Source organism: Cornus florida, unplaced genomic scaffold (genome assembly GCF_030987335.1).
Source record: "Cornus florida cultivar Cherokee Brave unplaced genomic scaffold, ASM3098733v1 CherokeeBrave_3.0.0_Hap2_Chr08, whole genome shotgun sequence".
Lineage (NCBI taxonomy): Eukaryota > Viridiplantae > Streptophyta > Magnoliopsida > Cornales > Cornaceae > Cornus > Cornus florida.
This window is the reverse complement of record NW_026775578.1, coordinates 9,353,279-9,374,185: the sequence shown is the minus strand read 5'-3', so window position 1 is coordinate 9,374,185 and position 20,907 is coordinate 9,353,279. Positions and strand designations below refer to the sequence as shown.

The following is a 20,907-nucleotide window of genomic DNA, read 5'->3' as shown; positions in this document are numbered from 1 at the left end:
TTAACCCTTTAACATCTTGTCAGCCTTGCATACACCTATTTTTCTAAAGCTCCTGAAATCCCTCCTGGTTGATCTAATTATTGGCCGTCTTCTACGGGGCTGCTTGTTTGCTAAGAATTCTATTGCTATGTTTGGAAGCACCGAATCGTTGGTTTGGATTTGGAATTTAAATATATATATATATACTGTTAAAATTTTGAACTAAACTTTCTCTAATCCCAAATCCAAAGCACCGATTCGGTAATCCCAAACCCAACATAGATGTAGAAAGTTAGGATTGGTGGTGTTGGGATGCGAAACTTGTTAAGCATTCAAATAGAGTGACAGGTGAATAGAAATGTCTACATTGATGAGAAATCTAAACCATATGAATGGGCAAAGTCAACCTCAAAACATTGCATATGCAAATGGTATTTGGCACGACAAAATTAAGCATTTCTCAACATTAAGTCAATCTCAAAACATTGCATATGCAAATAGAATTTCTCAACATTTGCATCATTCGTCATGGACGGTGATCTATAATCATATTAAGAATCCAAACCTCACAATAACTTCCATGGAAAGCAAAGGGAAAAGGAGACTTTTCTTATAAGTTTCTGGTAAATTTGTCATGGGAAGTGGTTTCATGAGACTGTACATAGAAGATAAAACCTCTACAAAATATTCAGAATTACTAATAAAAAAAAGAGTTCAGAATTACATTACAAATAGCTTTAAGAGTGAGGTCATGCTTGGTGAATGTTGCGGATTGCAGCATTGATGCTCTTACAATCAAATTCCATAGTCTTCATCCAGTTCTCAAAATCTCCAATTTCCTGACCAAGTAAATCCATATGTAACGAAGAGAAGAATTTAGTTATCCTTGACAAAAATCATCATTTAGTAAAATGGGAAAAAAAAAAAAAAAGAAGGAAAGAGAAAATAAGACATCTAGATCCTTAATTTTTTTTTTTTTCACACTCGTTGTTGCTCCTATGGAGACTTGAGCCCTCAATCTCTCATATGGGAAGAAGAGGTGATACATACCACTTGAGCTAGAGCCTAGAAGCTTTGTAAAAAAAAAAAAAAAAAGAGTGACGTTCTCAAGGAGATCCTACAAAATCAAGGTCAACCGATGAATCAACGGGTACAAAAAAATCCAACAAAAATTGAAGCCAGTATTCGTACAAAAAAATTTCCTTGTAACAGACTCACAACTGCCCAACAGTTTCATGATTACCCTATGTGATAGAAAACCCTTAACTCTAAAACAAATTTGTATTATAACATCATCATATTGCCTGAGCTTTTTCTACTTATAACCCGCCCAATCATGATTCTCAATTTTCTGGCAAGTTTTTAGCAATCATAAAACTACTGGGTATTTAGACATCCAACGCTGAAGGAATCAACCCAGAGCATTTTGGTCTTTGAAGATGCATTTTGCTGATGAAGTCATCACAGCGATCCACAAAATCAAATGGAAATAGGGTCAATCATTTGAATCCCAAAAGGCACTTGTATCAACCACGTGTTGCATAAATTCGAGGCTCGTTTGAATGGTATCAGAAGCACATCAGGTCCATTCAAATCCAACTAAGAAACAATGGCAAAACTTGAATTCCATTGAATCTCTCTTGGGAATAGGACAGGACACGGGATTTTGACAACTAACTTAGCATTTCCAGTTGCAGAGATAGTTGGCCCAGCAAGGGGAGGCTTTGGTATCATTAAAGCACAGACATTAGCTTTGATCATCAATCAACTACTTATTTACCCTTGCAGTCAACCGAAACTACAATGCTTTCAACAGCTCTTGCTCCTTCCTGGTGTAATCACAATGATCATAACTAAATATTTAAGGGACAAGCACAATGCATTCTTAGGTCATCTCTATTAAATCATTCCCTACCATAATTAAACCTAACAGTAGTGTCAAAATTAACCAATAACCACCAATATGGACTCAGCCGCACTTCCACGGCTAAAATTAGCTACCTATTTCCTTCACAAGAGCAGGTAGGGAAGTGGAGTACTGGAGTGTTCTTCTCCTTCCTATTTCCTTAGGTCTCCATGAAAAAAATCGGTTTGGAAATAGAAAGAGATATTGAATCCAAGCTCTTTCCATAGTCAATTTCACCAACACTTGAGTGATTGACAAAATTGCAAATGGCAATGGCATTGTATGCATAAGAAGTCCATGTAGCCTCAGTTCATATAAGAGTCACTTTCTAAATAATAATAAATAAATAAAATAATAATAATAAAAATTGAGTTTCTATCTACAGTATCATGTCTAATCCTAAAACAGACAGCTCTAGTTCTCCCAAAGAGACATATGTCTAACTTCAATTCGGTATTAAACTTGTATTGTTGATGAATAACTAGTGTTCAGAAAAATTTCTATATAGAGATCCAGCAATAATGCTAACAATTCAAAATCAAGAACTTTATACACTACATAATCTATAATTGAATAGAAATCGAGAGATATAAAAGCTATTGAAGAGAAAAGAGAGCGTCAAACCTTGACAGCAGTGTTGATAGCATGAGAAGCAGCAAGCCAGTGATCGGTCTGCTTGGCGAATCGCATAATTGTGGAGGCCAATGCCCTGATTTCGAGTTCGATTCGCTTCTCGTTTATGAAAGCTTCTTGCACACCTCCATTCACCGCATCCATTAAAAGATCAGAAACACGCACCGCTGTTCTAATCGCATCTTTCTTCGCTTTCTCTGTTCTTTCAAATCGCAAAGAGAAGGGGAAAAAAAAAAAATTCTAAATCAGTGGTCAAATCAAATGAGAATAATCAAGATTTGAGTCATCACGTAGGGTTTCAGTCAGGAATACAAAACCCTAGCTCAATTTTATAAAAAAAAAAGAAAAAGAAAAAGAAAAAGAAGGATTGTTGACAGGAAATGTAGAGAGAGGAAGTGACCGGTGTGTTGGCGGAGTTTGAGAGAGGTATATTGGTGATCGTTGATCAGTTGAAGCAGAGAAGCTTCCAACCGTCCAAACTCTGCGTGCGAGTCGGAGGAGGAGGACGACGACGAGAAGCGACCAGCCAGGGGAAGCTGTGGTGAGTACATGCCGGAATGAGTTCCCAAACGGGTCGGAAACAACCGAACAGAAATCAATTCACTTCACGAAGTGGGCCCTTCCCGCATATAGGGTTGGATATTTGGACACATTTATTTATTTATGGGTAAATTGCAAAAAAAAAAAAAAAAAAAAAAAAAAAAAAAATTTCTTTGAACTATTACTCTTTTATAAATAATCCATTTGAACTAAAAATTACTCCTGAATTATTAGTTTGTTACAATTAAGGATAAACACACTACAAAAGACTATTTTACCTTTTCTCATTAAAATTTTTATTTTTTATTAAATTATTTTTATTATCTTTTTTCTTATCTAAATATTAATTATACTATTTACTTTAATTTTATTATTAGTGTAACTAGCATTTTTTTAAAAGCTGAACCTATTACTAAAATTTTATTATTTATAATAAAACTTATTATAACCGGTTTAAACTTTTTTATCATAAAAAATATATTTTTTATATAATATATTAATGACAAATTAATAAATTACTTAAATAAAAAATACCTTTTGTCATGTAATATAATAATGAAAAATAAAAAGATTCTACTAAAGATTTTTATTTAAACAATTAATTTAAAAAATTAATGGTAAATTTATGCAAACTCGATGCGGAATATGTCATCAAATTAGTATAATTTTTTCCATAATTTATTTAAATAAGAAAAATTTAAGTGTAATTCAATAAGAAGGGGCATTATGGTGATTTAATGAAATATAATATAGGCATTTGGGTATTTTGCAACAAAATGTGATAGTTTAAGGAGTAATATGCACAAAATATAGTTCAAGGAATTATTTACAAATTCAAGCATAGTTCTAGGAATTTTTTACTTTTTATTATTTTTTTTTCACACTTGCCAATGAGAGTTAGTGGTAGTTAAGGGGGATGGGAGAAGGGAATTCAAACCTATAATCATAAGAGGCATTTAAGGTCTTACTCTTTATTATTTGAATAACACAGTCACACTTCAGGCGCAATTAAAGTCCCAACTTTGTAAATATTATCCTCTCTTCGTAAGTATTCACTTTCGATATTGTCCATTTTTCCTTTGTGTTTACGTTTTCAAAATGTCAGGACATTTGGAGCATTACGAACAACTTTTCTTTCATACTTAATTCTGTCATTTTTTTTTGTAGGTAGTGATACTTTAACTTAGGCTCTATTTATTTTGGAAAAAGCTTGCCTTAGGCCGTATAAGCAGGGCTCTCCTTCTGATGTTGATATGGACCAATGACAATATGATACGTGTTAAAAAAAAATTAAAAAATTAAACTTAAATTATTCGAATCTTTTTATAGATCATCCAAAAAGGAAAATGATTTTCTCTCACGCATGTGTGAGACCTGGTAGTGGGCTCTCTCTTTAACTCGCGATTCTTTCTCTCTTCCCACCAAATCCCAATTGATGCCCACCATCTCTTCCGCCAACCGACCTCTACCACTCCACTACTTGCTACATCCTCCATTTCCAAACCCTAATCTTTTACATCCAATCTTTAGAGATGATTCAAGCCGCCACATTCATTTCTTGCCATCTCTGTTGCAACCCCATCTATAGAATGACTCAAGAAGCCAACCAATTAATAAATATGCATAATTCTAATGGCATCAAAATTTTTGAGATTTATCACCACCTGTTGTAATTTGAAGCCAACTTGATTTCCTTAAATTCCAATAATAATTGGAGTTTTACAATTATGGTTAATTTATCATGTTTGAGCTAATTGTTTAGCTTTTTCTATAACCGATTGCAATGCGAAGGGTTTGTAATAGAAAATCTCAAACTCATGAGAGAAAATAAAAAAATTATTATTTTACTCATATCCCTTCTACTTAATGTTATCATTTTTTTTTTTTTCTCCCCTCTATCATATTCAAACAAAAATATTACCATTTCATTTCATTTCTCTTCTATTTATCCGTAGAGATTATTGCTATCATTACTTTGTTTTCTTTTCTCTCATAATTAATAATATATATATATATATATATATTTTTTTTTTCTCCCTCTCATTTATCTAAACAAAGCCTATGTTGTTTTCCTGACTTAACGCATGGGCCTTTCCGTGCCCATTAATATATAAAGTCCCGATAGTCCTGATGGAGTTGGGACCTAAATGCATGGGGCCAAACGGGGCGAATACCAGAGGTTTAAACAAGGGATAATTTGGGCTTATAATTGCTCCCATAATAAAATTTGCCCACTCAAGAATTTATTTTCCAAAATTCTTTTGCACTTTCATACCAAATACGAAAAAATAAGAAGAAAAATACAATTTTCGGCTCTATTTGTTTCGACGTAAAATCTATTTTTAAAAAAATATTGTCCTTTTTAAGATAAAATATTATTTTATTTTTACTTTTTCGGTGTTTGCCAAAAGTCTAAGTTGAGGTTGAGATTGAATCCATTGAGCGGGGCACGTAAAATGACTTGTCGAAAATTGATGAATAGGTTTTTTTTTTTTGGTTAAATTTTAATATTTTTTTACTTTGAAAATATTTTACGACAATCAAACACTACAAAATAAAAATAAAAAATATGCCTGAAAAATATTTTACATCCAAACAAACGGGGTCTTCAAGTAGAAGTTTTTTCAAGAAAAATGTTCTACAATAAAAATATCTTATAGAAAAACAAACGGGCCTAAGTGTATCTAAAAGTAATAAACTTAGAAACATATTTAAATATAAAGGTTATGTAATTTGATGTTATAAAAAAAGATGGTCATATGAGCATAATGAACGAGTACTTGCTGGTTTACAAAATTTCAACTGAAGAAAAAAGGTACTGCATTTTATTTTATTTGTAAATTTTGGTTGGCATAAGTTCAATTTTATAATTAATACTTTATATTTTAATATAGCGAACCAATTGAAATAACCTTGCAAAAAAAAAAAAAAAAAAAAAAAAAACACTTATTGAAATACAAAAAAATATTTATTTGGAGCCAAAAAAATCCATGAATTTAGCAGGAGGATTGATGCGTCAAAATTTCATTATTATAAAGCAAGCATGCGTCAAATTCGAGTTTTTGTTAGGTTACCATAAAGGTTAAGATATTTTCTAAAAAAATAATTTCCCGAGTCTCAAGTTTTCAACTGCCTACAAATAAACCATGTAAAAAAAAAAAAAAAAAAAAAAAAATTAATTAACTGAATTGTGGTTTGGTTAATAAAATTCAGTTAGTCGATCTATTTCATTCTACAATTGGATTGTTATATCCCATCAACGTTATTTCATTCTTTCTCTATATTTGATACAAATAAAAAATAAAAATTCTCCCTCTATATAGAGGACTAGATTTGAATCCGAATTTCACGATCACTTAACGGTGATAGCTGTAATTAATTATCATATATCAGGGTCAAGAATTAACATTCTCTTGGAGGATGGTTAAAAATTGTAGAGGAATCTACTCTCAATAATGTCCAATTTTTTCTACGAAAATTTAATGCTTTTGACAACCCCCACACCATTATATTATAATAGTTTCCTTTGAAACGTTTTTTTTTTGACATTGTGAGATAATCATGTTGTCAATGTAATATATATATATATAATCATGTTGAACTTCATCATCATGTATATATATACTATATAGTTACAAATATATAACGACGGTAGAAAATAACAAAATCATTCTGGAATGAGATATAATCAATAATTAATTGCTGTCAGATTTAAACCTCCTACACAGAATATATATTTGACGATAGGGTAGGGCCATTGGTTTTTGGTAAGACTTGGTGATCATATATAACTATTTAAGAATAGCCAATAAGGAGATGTATCAAAGATTAGGTGTTGAAAAGAGATGACAGAATAAAAATCGGATGTATGATTTAGGTAGGATTTGGTAGCACACTATCATAATTTAGACCATTTCTCTTTTGCATGGACTTCGATTGTTTGGATAGATAGAAAATGACAGAAAATCACCCCTTAACGAAATAGCTTATCAAAATGATACCTAACTTTGAAAATATCAATAAATTTTAGTGTAAAATAATAATGACATGAGAAAAAAAAAAAAATAATAAAAGAGTACCTGCTCAATTAGTTGATTATGCCATCCACAAACTGAATTTATTTCTTATCATGAATAATGACAATACCGTGCTAATTTAATTAATTGTTCATATTGAACATGAAAATATTGCTGTATGTATAGCATAGTGTATGCCAAATTAATTGCCAAAGTCATCCCCTAACCACCGCTGGACGTAACTACTTGAGATTGCTTGTTGATCACTCCAAGTAAATACCCCAAAACAAGATGCCCTAGTCTCAATCCCAGCTTTATTTCTTTGATCTGCTTTGATTCGTATAGAAAAGTGACCATTGAAAATGTGGTACCAGACAGGGTGGAGTATTAGTCAGGCATATCACGTTGATATATTCACTCAATGAAAATATACTATATTAATTTGTTAAGAGCAATTTTTATAAATAAATAGGACCAAAATTATGAAATGCTGCATTTTTAATGTGTAAGACAGTGGTATGCTCGTAGTGGCGGAGTTACTTTAGGTCCAGTGATTTTTCTACTATTTCTATTTTTGCTATACAATTTTAGTAATTCTAAAAGTGTCCAATTGAACTTCCAAAAACTTCAACAAAGACCTTAAAAAATATCTTCTATTTTCTAACTCATTTGTCCAACCTGCATATTTTCAAAATTTATAAAAGGCCCCTATTATTATAATAACTGTTGTGTCTCAATTAAATTTTTGATTCCGCCATTGACCTGGCTCATCTAATATCTACTCTCATCTATACGAAACAATAACGGTCAACCAATGTAATAATCCAACCTTTTCTAGAAAGGATAAAAAAAAAAATTGACACCCGCGTTGAATAGCACGGTAAAAGAGGGTTAGAATCTAGTACTTGGTCTAATAATCCAGGGACAATGTGGACTTTTGTCATTGATTAGTGCGGACATTTTCATATGATCCACGAAATTTTGTTACTTACTGATTTTGGTCTTTCTGGATTAGTTGCATTGTCCTCCGGTTCAATCCCTGCTTCTACAATTATTTGTGGTCTGATGCGACTCATATTGGCTTAATCTGCTTTAATTTGGTAACTAAACAGGAAGCATCTAAAAGTAGATAAATTAAAAAAAAAAAAAAAAGTAATTTTAATTACATGGACTATATATACCCTACCATAATGCAATATTAAGTTTGTGTGCAATGTGATAGGAATATTTAGTTGTTGATGTATCACATTCGGGCATAGTGGCCAAAATAAAGTAGACATGACTCACCAATACTTGAAATCTAAGAATGGTATTATTCACAACATGAGTGTAGGGAAAGCAATTGGGCACGCTTTTGGTTTTGAGTTTTGTCCAATTCTTTGAACGTACACTCATTTTTAACTGATTTTTCAAAAAATTACGATCAAATGAGTTCATGTACAGTCAATTTTATGAAACTTAAAAACAGTTCTCAGGAACTAAACCAAACAAATTCTAAGTTGTCTAATATATTATGGTACAAGGATCTTATTTTGGTTCTAAATATTACTAAATTAAAGTATTATTATTATTATTATTATTATTATTATTTTTCCTGGAGGCAGGTAAATACTCACACACATATTTCACAATCTCTTAAAACTCTCTTTTAAGGGAAGAGAGATTGTATCATTGGACTAATAACCCATTAATTAGATTCAAGTGTTTGCAATGTTTGTATTTATGCACATTTATTTATTTTTCAATTCCTTTCTATTTATGCAAATTTACACTCTACTAAACACGCAAGACTAGTTTAATTTCTTGCACTTGCACGAGAAATAGGTGTTTTTGAACTTGATTTATGTAAATCCATTGAATGGACATCTTAATTAACAAAAATTATTAATTTTTGTTGTGATTCTAATAAATAGAGTCCAATAGAAACTCAATAAAGAATTAAAATGAACTCTCTTTTATTATTATTATTATTTTTTTGGTAATTAACTCTCTTTTATCTTTACAAAACCCGACATATATTTATATAATTTTCCTACTCTTTTACTTCTGATTAACATAGGCTTCATATTTTTATCGTTTTCCTTGAGTTATCCCGACAAGCTTCTATCATTTCGTTCGGTTAGCTAACTAAGCACAAAATTCTAAAACAATGAGCCACACCGAGTCAAAAACTCTTGAAACTCAAGTAGGTGAGATGAGAGTTACCTAGCTAGCTATATCAATTTTATTATTAATTTCTGCTTGAAAAGTCGAATTTCTTTATCAATAGTGTCTAATATATATGTCATGTGAACTTTTGAAAAGTCAATCGATTAAATTAATACAAGTTGTTAGCACTTTGCATGGCGTCTTGATAAAATCAATTCACTAAAGTTTGTTTAAGTGGCCCACACAATTGACAATTGATTACCTCTATTTTCTATTATTAGTATATAGTATTATATATGTTACCAGCCAATTAGTTTAATGCTTTGATTAATTGGAAATATATGTTAGCAGCCTATTAGTTTAATGCTTTGATTGGAAGCACTAAATGATTTTGGATTTAATTTTTTAATTTGAAGACACAAATTCTTTCAAATGCAATTAAGGAAAAAAAGAAATAAGTAAAAAACAAAAAAAAAGTGAACAAGATGGAGAGTTAGATTTAATTTTTTCAATCTTAAAGGGATTAATTTTGTGCATTTAAATGTTTTTACGTTAAAGAATTTGAAGAAAAAAGAGAGTTCGATTCCACATTCAACGTATACGCTAATATACTCATAACTTGGATTTAGTTTTTCAAATTTAAGGCACATATTTCGTACTTTCAAATGTTGTTAATATCAAAGAATATCAACGAAATATAGAGTAGTTGAAGACTCCCTCACATCCAATAAATACATTTAACTGAGTCCTCTTCCTTCTTTATTTCGTTCAAACTCTTCAACTGTAATTATTATCATTAATTTAATATGCTTCCTCGATCCTCAACGTCTAGACGTAGAAATGAGTTGCCATGCACTGGTCTAACGGATTAGGTGAGCTGCTCGTGCCAAACATACCCCATCGGCCATCTATATATAACTCCTTCTGCACTGCCATGTTCTCAACACACACTAGCTATATATATACACATATAAGTAACCATCATCAATATATATTAGCCCTATATCTTTCAATTTTAGGAAAGAATTAAAATGGCTGCTTCTTCTTCATCATATTCTATGGTCATAGTTACAGTAGTAGTGGCTTGTCTTGTGCTCTTAATGAGTAGTTCATCCTCTGCTCAACTCTCTACCAACTTCTACTCTAAAACTTGTCCCAATGTTTTTAGTGCTGTAAAATCTGTGGTTCGTTCTGCTGTCTCCAAGGAAAAGCGCATGGGTGCTTCCCTCCTTCGCCTCCACTTCCATGACTGCTTTGTCAATGTAATGTTATATTTCTCTCTCTCTCCATTCCCTTATTTGCCTAATACTACTGTACGTGTATATATATATATATATATATTGCATGTCCATATATAACACTAAGTACTTCAAAAAAATTCAAAGGATTTATAATGCACGTTATTCCTTTAGTTTGGTACGAATTATTAGTACCATGTTGTATGGTTAGTATCTTTGTCTAATCACCACGTAATGTCATTTGGACAACAACTAAGTACTCCCTTCGTCTCATATTAGTAGTCAAATTCAAAAATTTTGACTTACAATTTTTATGAGTCAAAGTTACCGAAATAAACCTCTAGTATGGGATATAGATAGTATATAAGTATATTAAATATATATGATTAAAAATGACATCAAATAATTCAGAAATAAAAGGTGGTAGTGAGTCAAATTTTTTAAAATTGACAATTATTGTGAGACGGAGGTAGTATATTTTAACGGTAAAAAGTGAAAAGACGAGTGGAGGAAATCATATTTATTATTTCTAGGGGTTCATGTCACATAATCAGACCTATTTCCGCAACAAGTTTTTCAAAGAACTAGTCATAGGGAAACTTATAGTCGTTCCTGTAAATTGATTTCTGAGTCTCATGTTTGGTAACAGGGTTGTGATGGGTCGATTCTGCTTGATGACACTTCCTCTTTCAAGGGGGAGAAGACAGCCGGTCCCAACAATAACTCGGCTAGGGGATTCAATGTGATCGATGATATTAAGTCCAAGGTGGAGCAAGATTGTCCCGGTGTAGTCTCGTGTGCTGATATTGTAGCTATAGCTGCTCGTGATTCCGTCGAATTTGTAAGTACTAATATATCCATATGTAACAATCAAACATGCACAAAAATATTTGTATTTTCCTATATTTATAATTCTTCAATGAATGTTTCAGTTTTCGTTTAATTAGCCTTCGTTCTTCGTGAAAATGTTTTTAATTACTATTACTTACATATGCATATGCAGCTTGGAGGGCCTAGTTGGAATGTGAAACTTGGAAGAAGGGACTCCAAAACTGCAAGCTTTTCTGGTGCCAACGGTGGTCGTATCCCATCTCCCGTATCTAGCCTTAGCACCCTCATCTCTACGTTCCAAGCTGTTGGTCTCTCCACTAAGGACATGGTTGCTTTATCTGGTATATATATATATATATATGCTCTCTCTATATTATGTTTATATATATAATTTATACAAGGGCTAGTCTAGTGCACATACATACTCCCAACACTACGGGATCTGAAAAGGTCAGATATGCGTAGTCCTATCTCCATGTGTTATTTCCTAGCTAGAATAAAATGTACCGCGCACGGACCTGTGATGGGCTCAGTGGAGGCAATTGCTCATCTATATATTTGTATGTATATAGTATATGTGAAACTAAAATGATGGAACCTGGTGCAGGATCACACACAATTGGACAAGCAAGGTGTGTCCTCTTCAGAGCTCGCGTACATAATGAGAGCAACATAGACAGTTCCTTTGCTACGAAAAGGCAAGGTGGTTGCCCAAGCGCGAGTGGCTCCGGAGACAACAACTTAGCAGCACTGGACCTTCAGTCTCCGACTGCTTTCGACAACAACTACTACAAGAACCTTATTGGCAAGAAGGGGCTACTTCACTCCGATCAAGAATTGTACAACGGTGGATCAACCAATTCACTCGTAGAAACCTACAACAAAAACCCCAACACTTTCTCCTCTGATTTTGCTGCTGCAATGATCAAGATGGGTGATATCAGTCCGCTCACCGGATCCAACGGCCAGATCAGGAACAACTGCAGGAAGGTCAATTCATGAAGAGGCCGGCCCATGCTTTCTCATTTTCAATAATTTAAGTTTTGGTTTAAGGCATTTTTTTTCTTTTTCATTTTCTTTAGCATATGGTTTGGAAATTTGAAATTTGTCTCTCTTTTTAGAACAGAACTAAGAGTGATCAAGTGTGCATTATTAAAGTTGTGGGCTTAAGCTTTTTGAGTTTTCATGATCAATAAATGTTTATTCGGAAAGAATATTCGCGTATATATATAGTATGATAGATTCACTAGTGAAATACTTCCTTTCTTTACTTTTTGCCTTTGAGTTGACTCAGTTAACACTTTCTTCTTGACAAATTGACAATACTAACAAAAGCAAACCATTTCCTTTCCCCTTTCCCTTCCTTTCCTTGCAGTTGAACAAAAAAAGTTTGAATTTTGTTTATTCGTTATATAAATAATAACCAACACAGACTGAAGATTACAATGGACCAAATTAGGCCCGCTTAAGCAGATCCATAATAAACTCTATTTTTTTTTCAAAAGAATTGTATTTATTATTGTACTCCGTATATTATAGAGTGAAAAAAATTCATTTTTTTTTTTGAAAGTAAAAAAGAGAGGTTAATATAGTCAATCTATTTTGATTCATTAACAAGATGATACACGAAAAATTTGTCTAGTTGTATCTTCTTTATTTTAAAATCGATTTTAATATAAATAAACAAATTGGCGTGTGAGTTTATTGAGGTAAGATTTTTTTTTTTATATTACATGCTTACTAAAATAAAGCCTATTTAATTAAATTTGAATATTATTTTACATTCTTTTCACTTTATTAAATCAAATAAAACTAAGCATTTTTCCAATTCACAAAATAAATATAGTGTGATAAAATTGAAATTAGAGTCATGGTAATTTATTTTTGTGACTTTTATCATGAAGGAAGGAAATATCTTCACGTCTAGCATTGCTCTTTCTGTCCAAAGTTTTGCCAAACACAGATTTTGGGGGTTTAAGCTAGAGGTTGGTTCATCCAACGCGAATAGGACAGAAAAGGGAAAGAAATGGGAGATGAGAAATGAAAAGAAGAGGGGTTTGTTGCTGAATACGACGAAAAATAAAGACATCCCTCGCTGCCATCTCAGGTGCGGTGATTGCCGATTTGCCAACACCAGGTAAACCCTAACCACCACCAAATCTTTTGTCAGTAAAATTGCTGAAATCAAGATTTAAAGAATACGATATAGCAATGTTGAAAAATGGCTATTAAAATTTAAGATCAAAGGCTCCAAGTTTATGAAGGTTAGTGTTCGGAAGAACAATATTACATTGAATTCTCAAACTGAATAATCGTTTAAGATTTTATTGGGTTCCTATCCCATGCGTGTGTGTGTATTCGAGTATTGTTTTTTTTTTTTTTTGGGTACTATTGTAGTGAGATTTTGTATGTCATGGCATTGTTGTTTGGTGTTAATGCAGCCCTGCCAAAATTCCTAGTACTCGGTCTATGAATTTTGGTTTCAATCCAGTCCTATAAACCGTGGATTGGTAATTGCAGAACAAAATACGTAATTTGCACTTGAGATGATTACTACAAATTATTTGGGTTCGTGATCATGTGTTCAGAGATATAGTTAAGAATATATATATACATGTATGTATCGCTCTATCATGTGTTATGTATATAGTTTCCTTGATGGGAGGGATTTTATAAGATATATATATATATATATATATATATAGCTAGGTCCCCACTCTCACACGATTGCTCATTTTCTTGGTTAGTCTTGCCCTATTGAACAGATGTGTGAGTTAAGTGGAGAGAGTGAAAGATCAAGCAGAAAGTTGGAGGATATCTCTGTTTTCCGACTTCCTTCTAGGTTCAGAAATCACTTCCACATGTATATTTATTATGTTCTGTATGAATTTCCCAAATTAGTTTACTGAACATGCATGGACTTTAATTACCACACCTACATTAAGCAATAACCATCAACCAGGGTAATCATCCTACGGATAGAGAAAAATTGACATGGGGGTTGAATAGTCTGATAAAAGAGACTTGAAAAAAAAAAAAAAAGACTTGATAAAAGATACCAGCCTAGAATCTACTATTTTTCTTTTTCTTGACAATGTGGATTTCTGTTGTTGATTGTTGTGGCCATTTTCATATGATCCACGAAATTTCATTTACTTACTGTTTTTGGTCTCTCTGATTCTACAATTAACTTACTACTGTTTTTGGTCTCTCTGATTCTACAATTAACTTACTACTGTTTTTGGTCTCTCTGATTCTGGAATTATTTGTGGTCTGATGTGATTGATATTGGCTTATCTCCTTTTGGTAAACAGGAAAGATCTAAATGTGAAAAAAATTAAAAATTAATTTTACATGGGCTATATTACTAGCATGAAATATTTGTACAATACATTGTAATTGGAACATTTGGTTGTTGAGATATCACCATAGGGCATAGTGACCAAAATAAAGTAGACATGACTCATCAATACTTGAATTCTAAGAATACTAACTATCTTTCATAACAAAAGTGAAGGTAAAGCAATTAGGCTCACTCATGGTGGGAGTTTTGTCCACTGTTTGAGCTATGATGTATATATTTTAAATCATTGATTATTTTAAAAGTTTAAACTTTTTGGACAATAAATTATTTAATATGGTATTAGAATCTTGGTTCTAAATAAGACTAGATTCAAATGTTTTCACGTCTTTAATTATGAACAATACTTGTCGACACACGACTATGGAGGAAGCTCATCTATACTGGTGTGAAACAATGTTCTTTTTAAAATTTAAAAAATGTAATAAAAAATAAAATAATTTTTAATTTTCTCTCTTATATTTAAAATTGTCACGTGTCGACATTCTATCATTGTGCCATAATCAGTAGTGTGGAGAAGGTTCTTCCTACCGTTGCAGAGGTAAGTATTGTTCTTTGTTTATTTCTGGGTTACTTCCATTTTTGCAAATTTAAACTATGTTGTTTGCTGTCTGCCCATCTCTCGACGTGCAAGACGGGTTTATTTCTTGCACCGAAAAGAGTGTTTTGAAACTTAATATATGTAAATAAGGAGCTCCCGGCTAAACTCTTCGGTTAAATTATTAAGTCTGAATAACGTCATCCTATGTGAATTTTTTAGACCATATAAAAATAATAATAATAATCTTAATAATTTAGGATAATTGGCTGTGTAATCCTAACAAGTTGTTTAGAATTCTGAAAATTTGTGTAGTTAAAGATTAATTATACATTTACTTATAGGAGGTGTTACAAAAGTACCCAGGCCCGAATTTGATTGGATAATATCTGAATTGCTCTGAGATTGCTTATGGTTGTTTTATCTTTCTAATTAACATTCTTCGACAGGGTTCATATTTTAATAGTTTGCTTTACCGACATTGTTGATATTCACAGTCGCGACTCGCTTGCTAGTTCTCAGTCAGCCTAATTAAGCACAAAATTCTAAAAAAATGAGCCCAATTGAGTCAAGGACATGGAGTACTTTTAGGCTATGTTTGGTAGGGTAGGTTTGAAGGGAAATGATAATATTAGTTACGAGGGAAAGGAAAAGGAAAGATAATTTTAATTTGGTATTGTGTTTGGTTGATTAATGAAGGAAAAGAAAGGAAATGATAATAATCACGTTTGGAAAAAAAAAGGGAAAAGAAAAGAAAGGGAATTATTTTAATATATTGACCATTATACCCTTTTATATTTTAATATATATATATATATACACACACATATATACATATATATATACTGTCTCCAGGCCCACAAGAAAAGAAATAAAAGAAAATTAGGGCAAATCATTTCAGCCTCCATATTCTAGTTCTCAACTCTCTGATATATATGTATATGTATATGTATGTATATGTAAATGTATGTTTATATGTATGTATATGTATATATATGTATATGTATATTTATATTGTCTCCTCAGGCCCAAAAGAAAAGAAATTTTTTTTTTTTTAGGGCAACTCATTTCAGCCTCCCCAATCTCGCCTCCATCTCCTTTCCCGTTCTCCAGTCTGAACTCCCCCCCCCCCCCCCCCCCCCCGGCTCTCTCTCCCTACACTACAAGAATCAGAAGTTCAAAACCCATATATTTCAGTTTATCTATCTGTCTGCAAGAATCAAAAGTTCAAAACCCGTATCGGTATATCATTTCAGATTGTTCAGAAAATCAAAACTCATATCTTTTAATTTCCATCGCCGTTGTTCCAGTTCGGGTTTCGCCAGTCGCAAGCTTTAGCCGCTAGCCCGCCGTCTCTCACTCTCTCTGCAGTTGCTAACTTGCATGTATATATAATCTTGAGGGTAAAATTGACATCACAAATATTGCTTCAGCCATTGCCTTCCCTTTTCTTCCATTTCCTCTCATTTTTGGGAGGATAAACAAATTACTGTACAAAGTTATACATAACCCTCCAAATTCTTCCGTCTCCTTTCCTTTTCTTTCACCCATTTTAACCAAATACAATTTTTTAATTACCATTCATCACTTTTCCTTTCTTTTTCTCTCATTTCTACTCTACCAAACTCATTTCTACTCTACCAAACTGAGCCTTAAAGTTTGTAGGAACTCAATTAGGTGAGATCAGAGAGTTGCCTAGCTGGATCAATTATATTATTAATTTCCACTGGGGAAGTCGAAAATTTTTCTCTCTCATTAGTGTACGTATGTATTATATTTGAACTTTTGAATGGCCAATTGATTAATCGAAGTTGTTGGCATTCTGCATGACATTTTTGTAAAATCAATTGACTAAAGGTATTCGAATGGCCCACAATTGACAATTTATCACGTTTCTTTTAGTACTTTGTATATATTATATATCTTACCAGCTAATTATTTTATCCATATCTACATGCGGGCCCGTTGGATTCTTAAGTGATTTAGGCGGTTGCTTAAGGACCCAACTAATAGGATGGCAGAAGGCCTCAATATTTTTTATTTCTTCATAATATATTCTTTCTAAAATTTTTATTTCCTTTCTATTATCATTCCAGACCCATTTAAAGACTATAAAATTTGTATTTTCTTGTATTATAACTTTCAAATTTTTTTATTTGTTTATATTATAATCCTTTTAAAAATGTTATTTCCTTCTTATTATTCAACTCTGCCCCATAAAAAGCCCTCAAATTTTTTTATTCTCTTATATTATAACTTTCTTAAATTTTTTATTTGTATCTATTATTAAACCCTAACCAATAGAGATTTAATAGTGGCAAAAAAATTTCATTCTTTATCTTACCTCTTTTTTTTCTCTCTCTTAGTTCCTCATTCACGCTTCTTTTTTCTCCTAAATTTGTAGAACTTTTCATATTCTTATTTTAACTTTTATCTCCTTTGTTTGTTTGTTTTTTTTTTTTCATTCTTATTTTTGACAAATTTTTCCTCATTTTTCTAATTGGATTGACTATAAATATATATATTAGATATTAAGAAGTCACTTTTATATTTTTTGCCCCTCAAATTATATTGAGCCGTACCTGTCTATATACTAACTTTTTCTTTAATTTCTAGACGTAGAAAAGTTTTGCCATGGACTGGTCTAACAGATAAGGTGAGATGCTTGTGCCAAACATGCCCCATTCGCCCTCTTCTATATATAACTTCTACTATATTGCCATGTTCTCAACATACTATATATACTACTCTAGCTAAATATATGATCAACAGCTATTTCTAGTTAGCAAATATAATTGAAATGGCCATAATTACAGTAGTAGCTTGTCTTCTGCTCTTAATGAGTGGCTCCTGCTCTGCTCAACTCTCTACTAACTTCTACTCTAAAACTTGTCCCAAAGTTCTAAGTGTAGTAAAACCAGTGGTTCGTTCTGCTGTCTCAAAGGAAAAGCGCATGGGTGCTTCTCTCCTTCGTCTCCACTTCCATGACTGCTTTGTCAATGTAATATTATAATTTTCTCTATCTAAACATACCCTAATTACCTAATAGTACTGTACATCTTCTTTATAAGTTTATATGCATGTCCGCATATAACACTTGACTTTTCAAAACCCAAAGGCTAATCATTCAGTCACACACACATATATGTTATATGATGTTGTTCTTTCATTCCGGTGCGAATTATTGGTACCATGTCGTAAGGTATGTATCTAATCACATAACGTCATTTTGACAAACAATTAGTTATATTTTAACAGTTTGAAGTGAAAATTTAGTTGCTAGCATAAAAGCTGTTCAAATTATCCTTATATTACCTAATGATTTTTAGCTGGTGGAACAAATCATTTATTATTTATAGCTGTCCATGTTAGCTATTCTGACTTTGGAATAGTGTGACACAAGCATTCTGTAACAAGTAGGTTGACGGGGGAATGTATGCTCAAAGTTTATCCTACGTGGTCTATGTTTATGCTGAGAAGAAAATTTAGTGAATGCTCTAATAATATTAAATATTTAATATTTTATGATTTAATCATGTTTCCGCAATAATTTTTTGAGAAACTGACTTTGTTTTATGATGAATTCTAGTAGGTAGTCTATTTAAACTAACCTTGCAAGAATTTTTCATGAAATTTTAAATATGAAATTTTATGATGACTTGTAGTTTTTTTTAATTCATTTCTGAGTATTGGATCATGAACTTCACGAAACTCTTAAGTGTAAAATTAGCTAATCTTCATTTTGACCTTAATAATACAAAAAAATTTAATAAATTAAATGTCGTTCGTATTTTTCATGGGTTTTCTCATGTTTGGTAATAGGGCTGTGATGGGTCGATTCTCCTTGATGACACTTCCTCTTTCACGGGGGAGCAGACTGCCCGTCCCAACAATAAATCTGCTAGGGGATTCAATGTGATCGATGATATCAAGTCCACGGTGGAGCAAGTTTGTCCCGGCGTTGTCTCATGTGCTGATATCTTAGCTATTGCTGCTCGTGATTCCGTCGAATTTGTAAGTACTAACCCATTTGTAACAATCAATGAATTAAATACGCACTAAAATGTTCGTATTTTTCTTTAGAAGTGTTTTTTTTTTTTTTTTTTTTCATAAATTCTTTAGTGGTGTTTTCTCTTTTTATAATTCTTCCAAGTAGTTTTAAAGAACTGAATCTAACATGCACTAAAATGTTTCAATAGGCCTTCTTTCTTCAAGAAAATGTTGTTACTATATATATGCGTGTTGCAGCTTGGAGGGCCTAGTTGGAATGTGAAACTTGGAAGAAGGGACTCCAAAACAGCAAGCTTTTCTGGTGCCAACGGTGGTCGTATCCCAGCTCCCTCATCTAGCCTTAGCAACCTCATCTCTACGTTCCAAGCTGTTGGTCTCTCCGTTAAGGACATGGTTGCTTTATCTGGTATATATGCTCTATCTGTGTATAATATATTGTTACGATCGACAAACGCCACGAACCAAAAACAAATTAAGAATTTGACAGAACAATTATTAATAAATATGCACCATTTACATAACACAAATATTTACATATATAGTTCAGCGTAAAGCCTACTTCTAAAGTGAAGATCCGATTAAAGATTTCACTATGTGAATAATACGATATTATAAGTTTCAGCCCTCAAATACTGAATTTCTATCTAAAATGGATTTTAGTGTTCACCCCAATGCTTAAACGCCCTTATACATTGGGCTATAAGAGAGTTTGCAACTCGATTCTATGCCCTTATATATTGGGTTGCAACTCTTTCCGAATCAAAATTGAGCCACAATTTCTATACACACACGTATATGTGTATCTATGTACTTATATAGTATATGTCTATTTAAAATGATGGAACCTGCAGGATCACACACAATTGGGCAAGCAAGGTGCGTCCAATTCAGACCTCACGTCTACAATGACACCAACATAGACCGTTCCTTTGCTACCACAAGGCAAGGTAGTTGCCCAAGCAAGATTGGCTCCGGAGACCAAAACTTAGCACCATTGGACCTTCAGTCTCCCACTGCTTTCGACAACAACTACTACAAGAACCTCATCAGCAAGAAAGGCCTTCTTCACTCTGATCAAGAATTGCACAACGGTGTATCAACTGATTCCCTCGTAGAAACTTACAGCAAAAACCCCAACACTTTCTTTTCTGATTTTTCTGCTGCAATGATCAAGATGGGAGATATCAGTCCGCTTACCGGATCCAACGGCCAGATCAGGAAGAACTGCGGGAAGGTCAATCCATGAAGAGGACAGGGTATCTCATTTTCCATTACAATAAAACAAGTTTGGTTTAATTGCCAAACTATAGGGACTAGGGAGGCAATTTTTTTCTTTTTATTTAGAATGGTTTGGAAGGGCTAAGCAGGACTAAGAGTGATCAATTGTGCATGATTAAGTTGTGGGCTTAAAGCCTTTTGAGTCTTCATGATCAATAAAATGTTATTCAGATAGAATGTTCTGCTATATATGGCATAGATTCACTGTAATAATTATTGTCTTTACTTTTTTCCTTTGAGTTGACCCAGTCGGTACTTTTTTGTGGACAATTTGACAATTCTAGCATCCCAAACAAAACAAAGATATACATATATATATATATTTGTTTTTGCCTTTTTTTTCTTGTAATTGAAAAAAATTGAATCTTGTTAAGTCAGTCAATAATTAAAGTTAAAGTGAATGCATATATTTTTGGCCCATGAGGGCC

At 32.6% G+C, this 20,907-nt stretch overlaps 3 protein-coding genes across 3 annotated transcripts; 2 read left to right on the top strand and 1 right to left on the bottom strand.

The window, feature by feature from the left end:
• Window positions 1-562: 562 nt before the first annotated feature.
• On the bottom strand, window positions 563-3,126 carry LOC132269277 (biogenesis of lysosome-related organelles complex 1 subunit 1). Its single transcript, XM_059770419.1, has 3 exons — window positions 2,919-3,126; window positions 2,510-2,715; window positions 563-818 (listed from the first exon to the last, which is right to left on the bottom strand). The coding sequence occupies exons 1-3, from the start codon at window positions 3,067-3,069 to the stop codon at window positions 729-731; spliced, it is 447 nt and encodes a 148-aa protein (XP_059626402.1). The 5' UTR covers window positions 3,070-3,126; the 3' UTR covers window positions 563-728.
• A 7,061-nt stretch (window positions 3,127-10,187) lies between these two features.
• On the top strand, window positions 10,188-12,575 carry LOC132268391 (peroxidase 4-like). Its single transcript, XM_059769244.1, has 4 exons — window positions 10,188-10,484; window positions 11,110-11,301; window positions 11,464-11,632; window positions 11,899-12,575. Exons 1-4 carry the CDS (start codon window positions 10,254-10,256, stop codon window positions 12,291-12,293), a joined length of 987 nt encoding a protein of 328 aa, XP_059625227.1. The 5' UTR covers window positions 10,188-10,253; the 3' UTR covers window positions 12,294-12,575.
• A 5,415-nt stretch (window positions 12,576-17,990) lies between these two features.
• On the top strand, window positions 17,991-20,706 carry LOC132269688 (peroxidase 4-like). Its single transcript, XM_059770944.1, has 4 exons — window positions 17,991-18,191; window positions 19,013-19,204; window positions 19,439-19,607; window positions 20,053-20,706. The coding sequence occupies exons 1-4, from the start codon at window positions 17,991-17,993 to the stop codon at window positions 20,445-20,447; spliced, it is 957 nt and encodes a 318-aa protein (XP_059626927.1). The 3' UTR covers window positions 20,448-20,706.
• The last annotated feature ends 201 nt before the right edge of the window (window positions 20,707-20,907 follow it).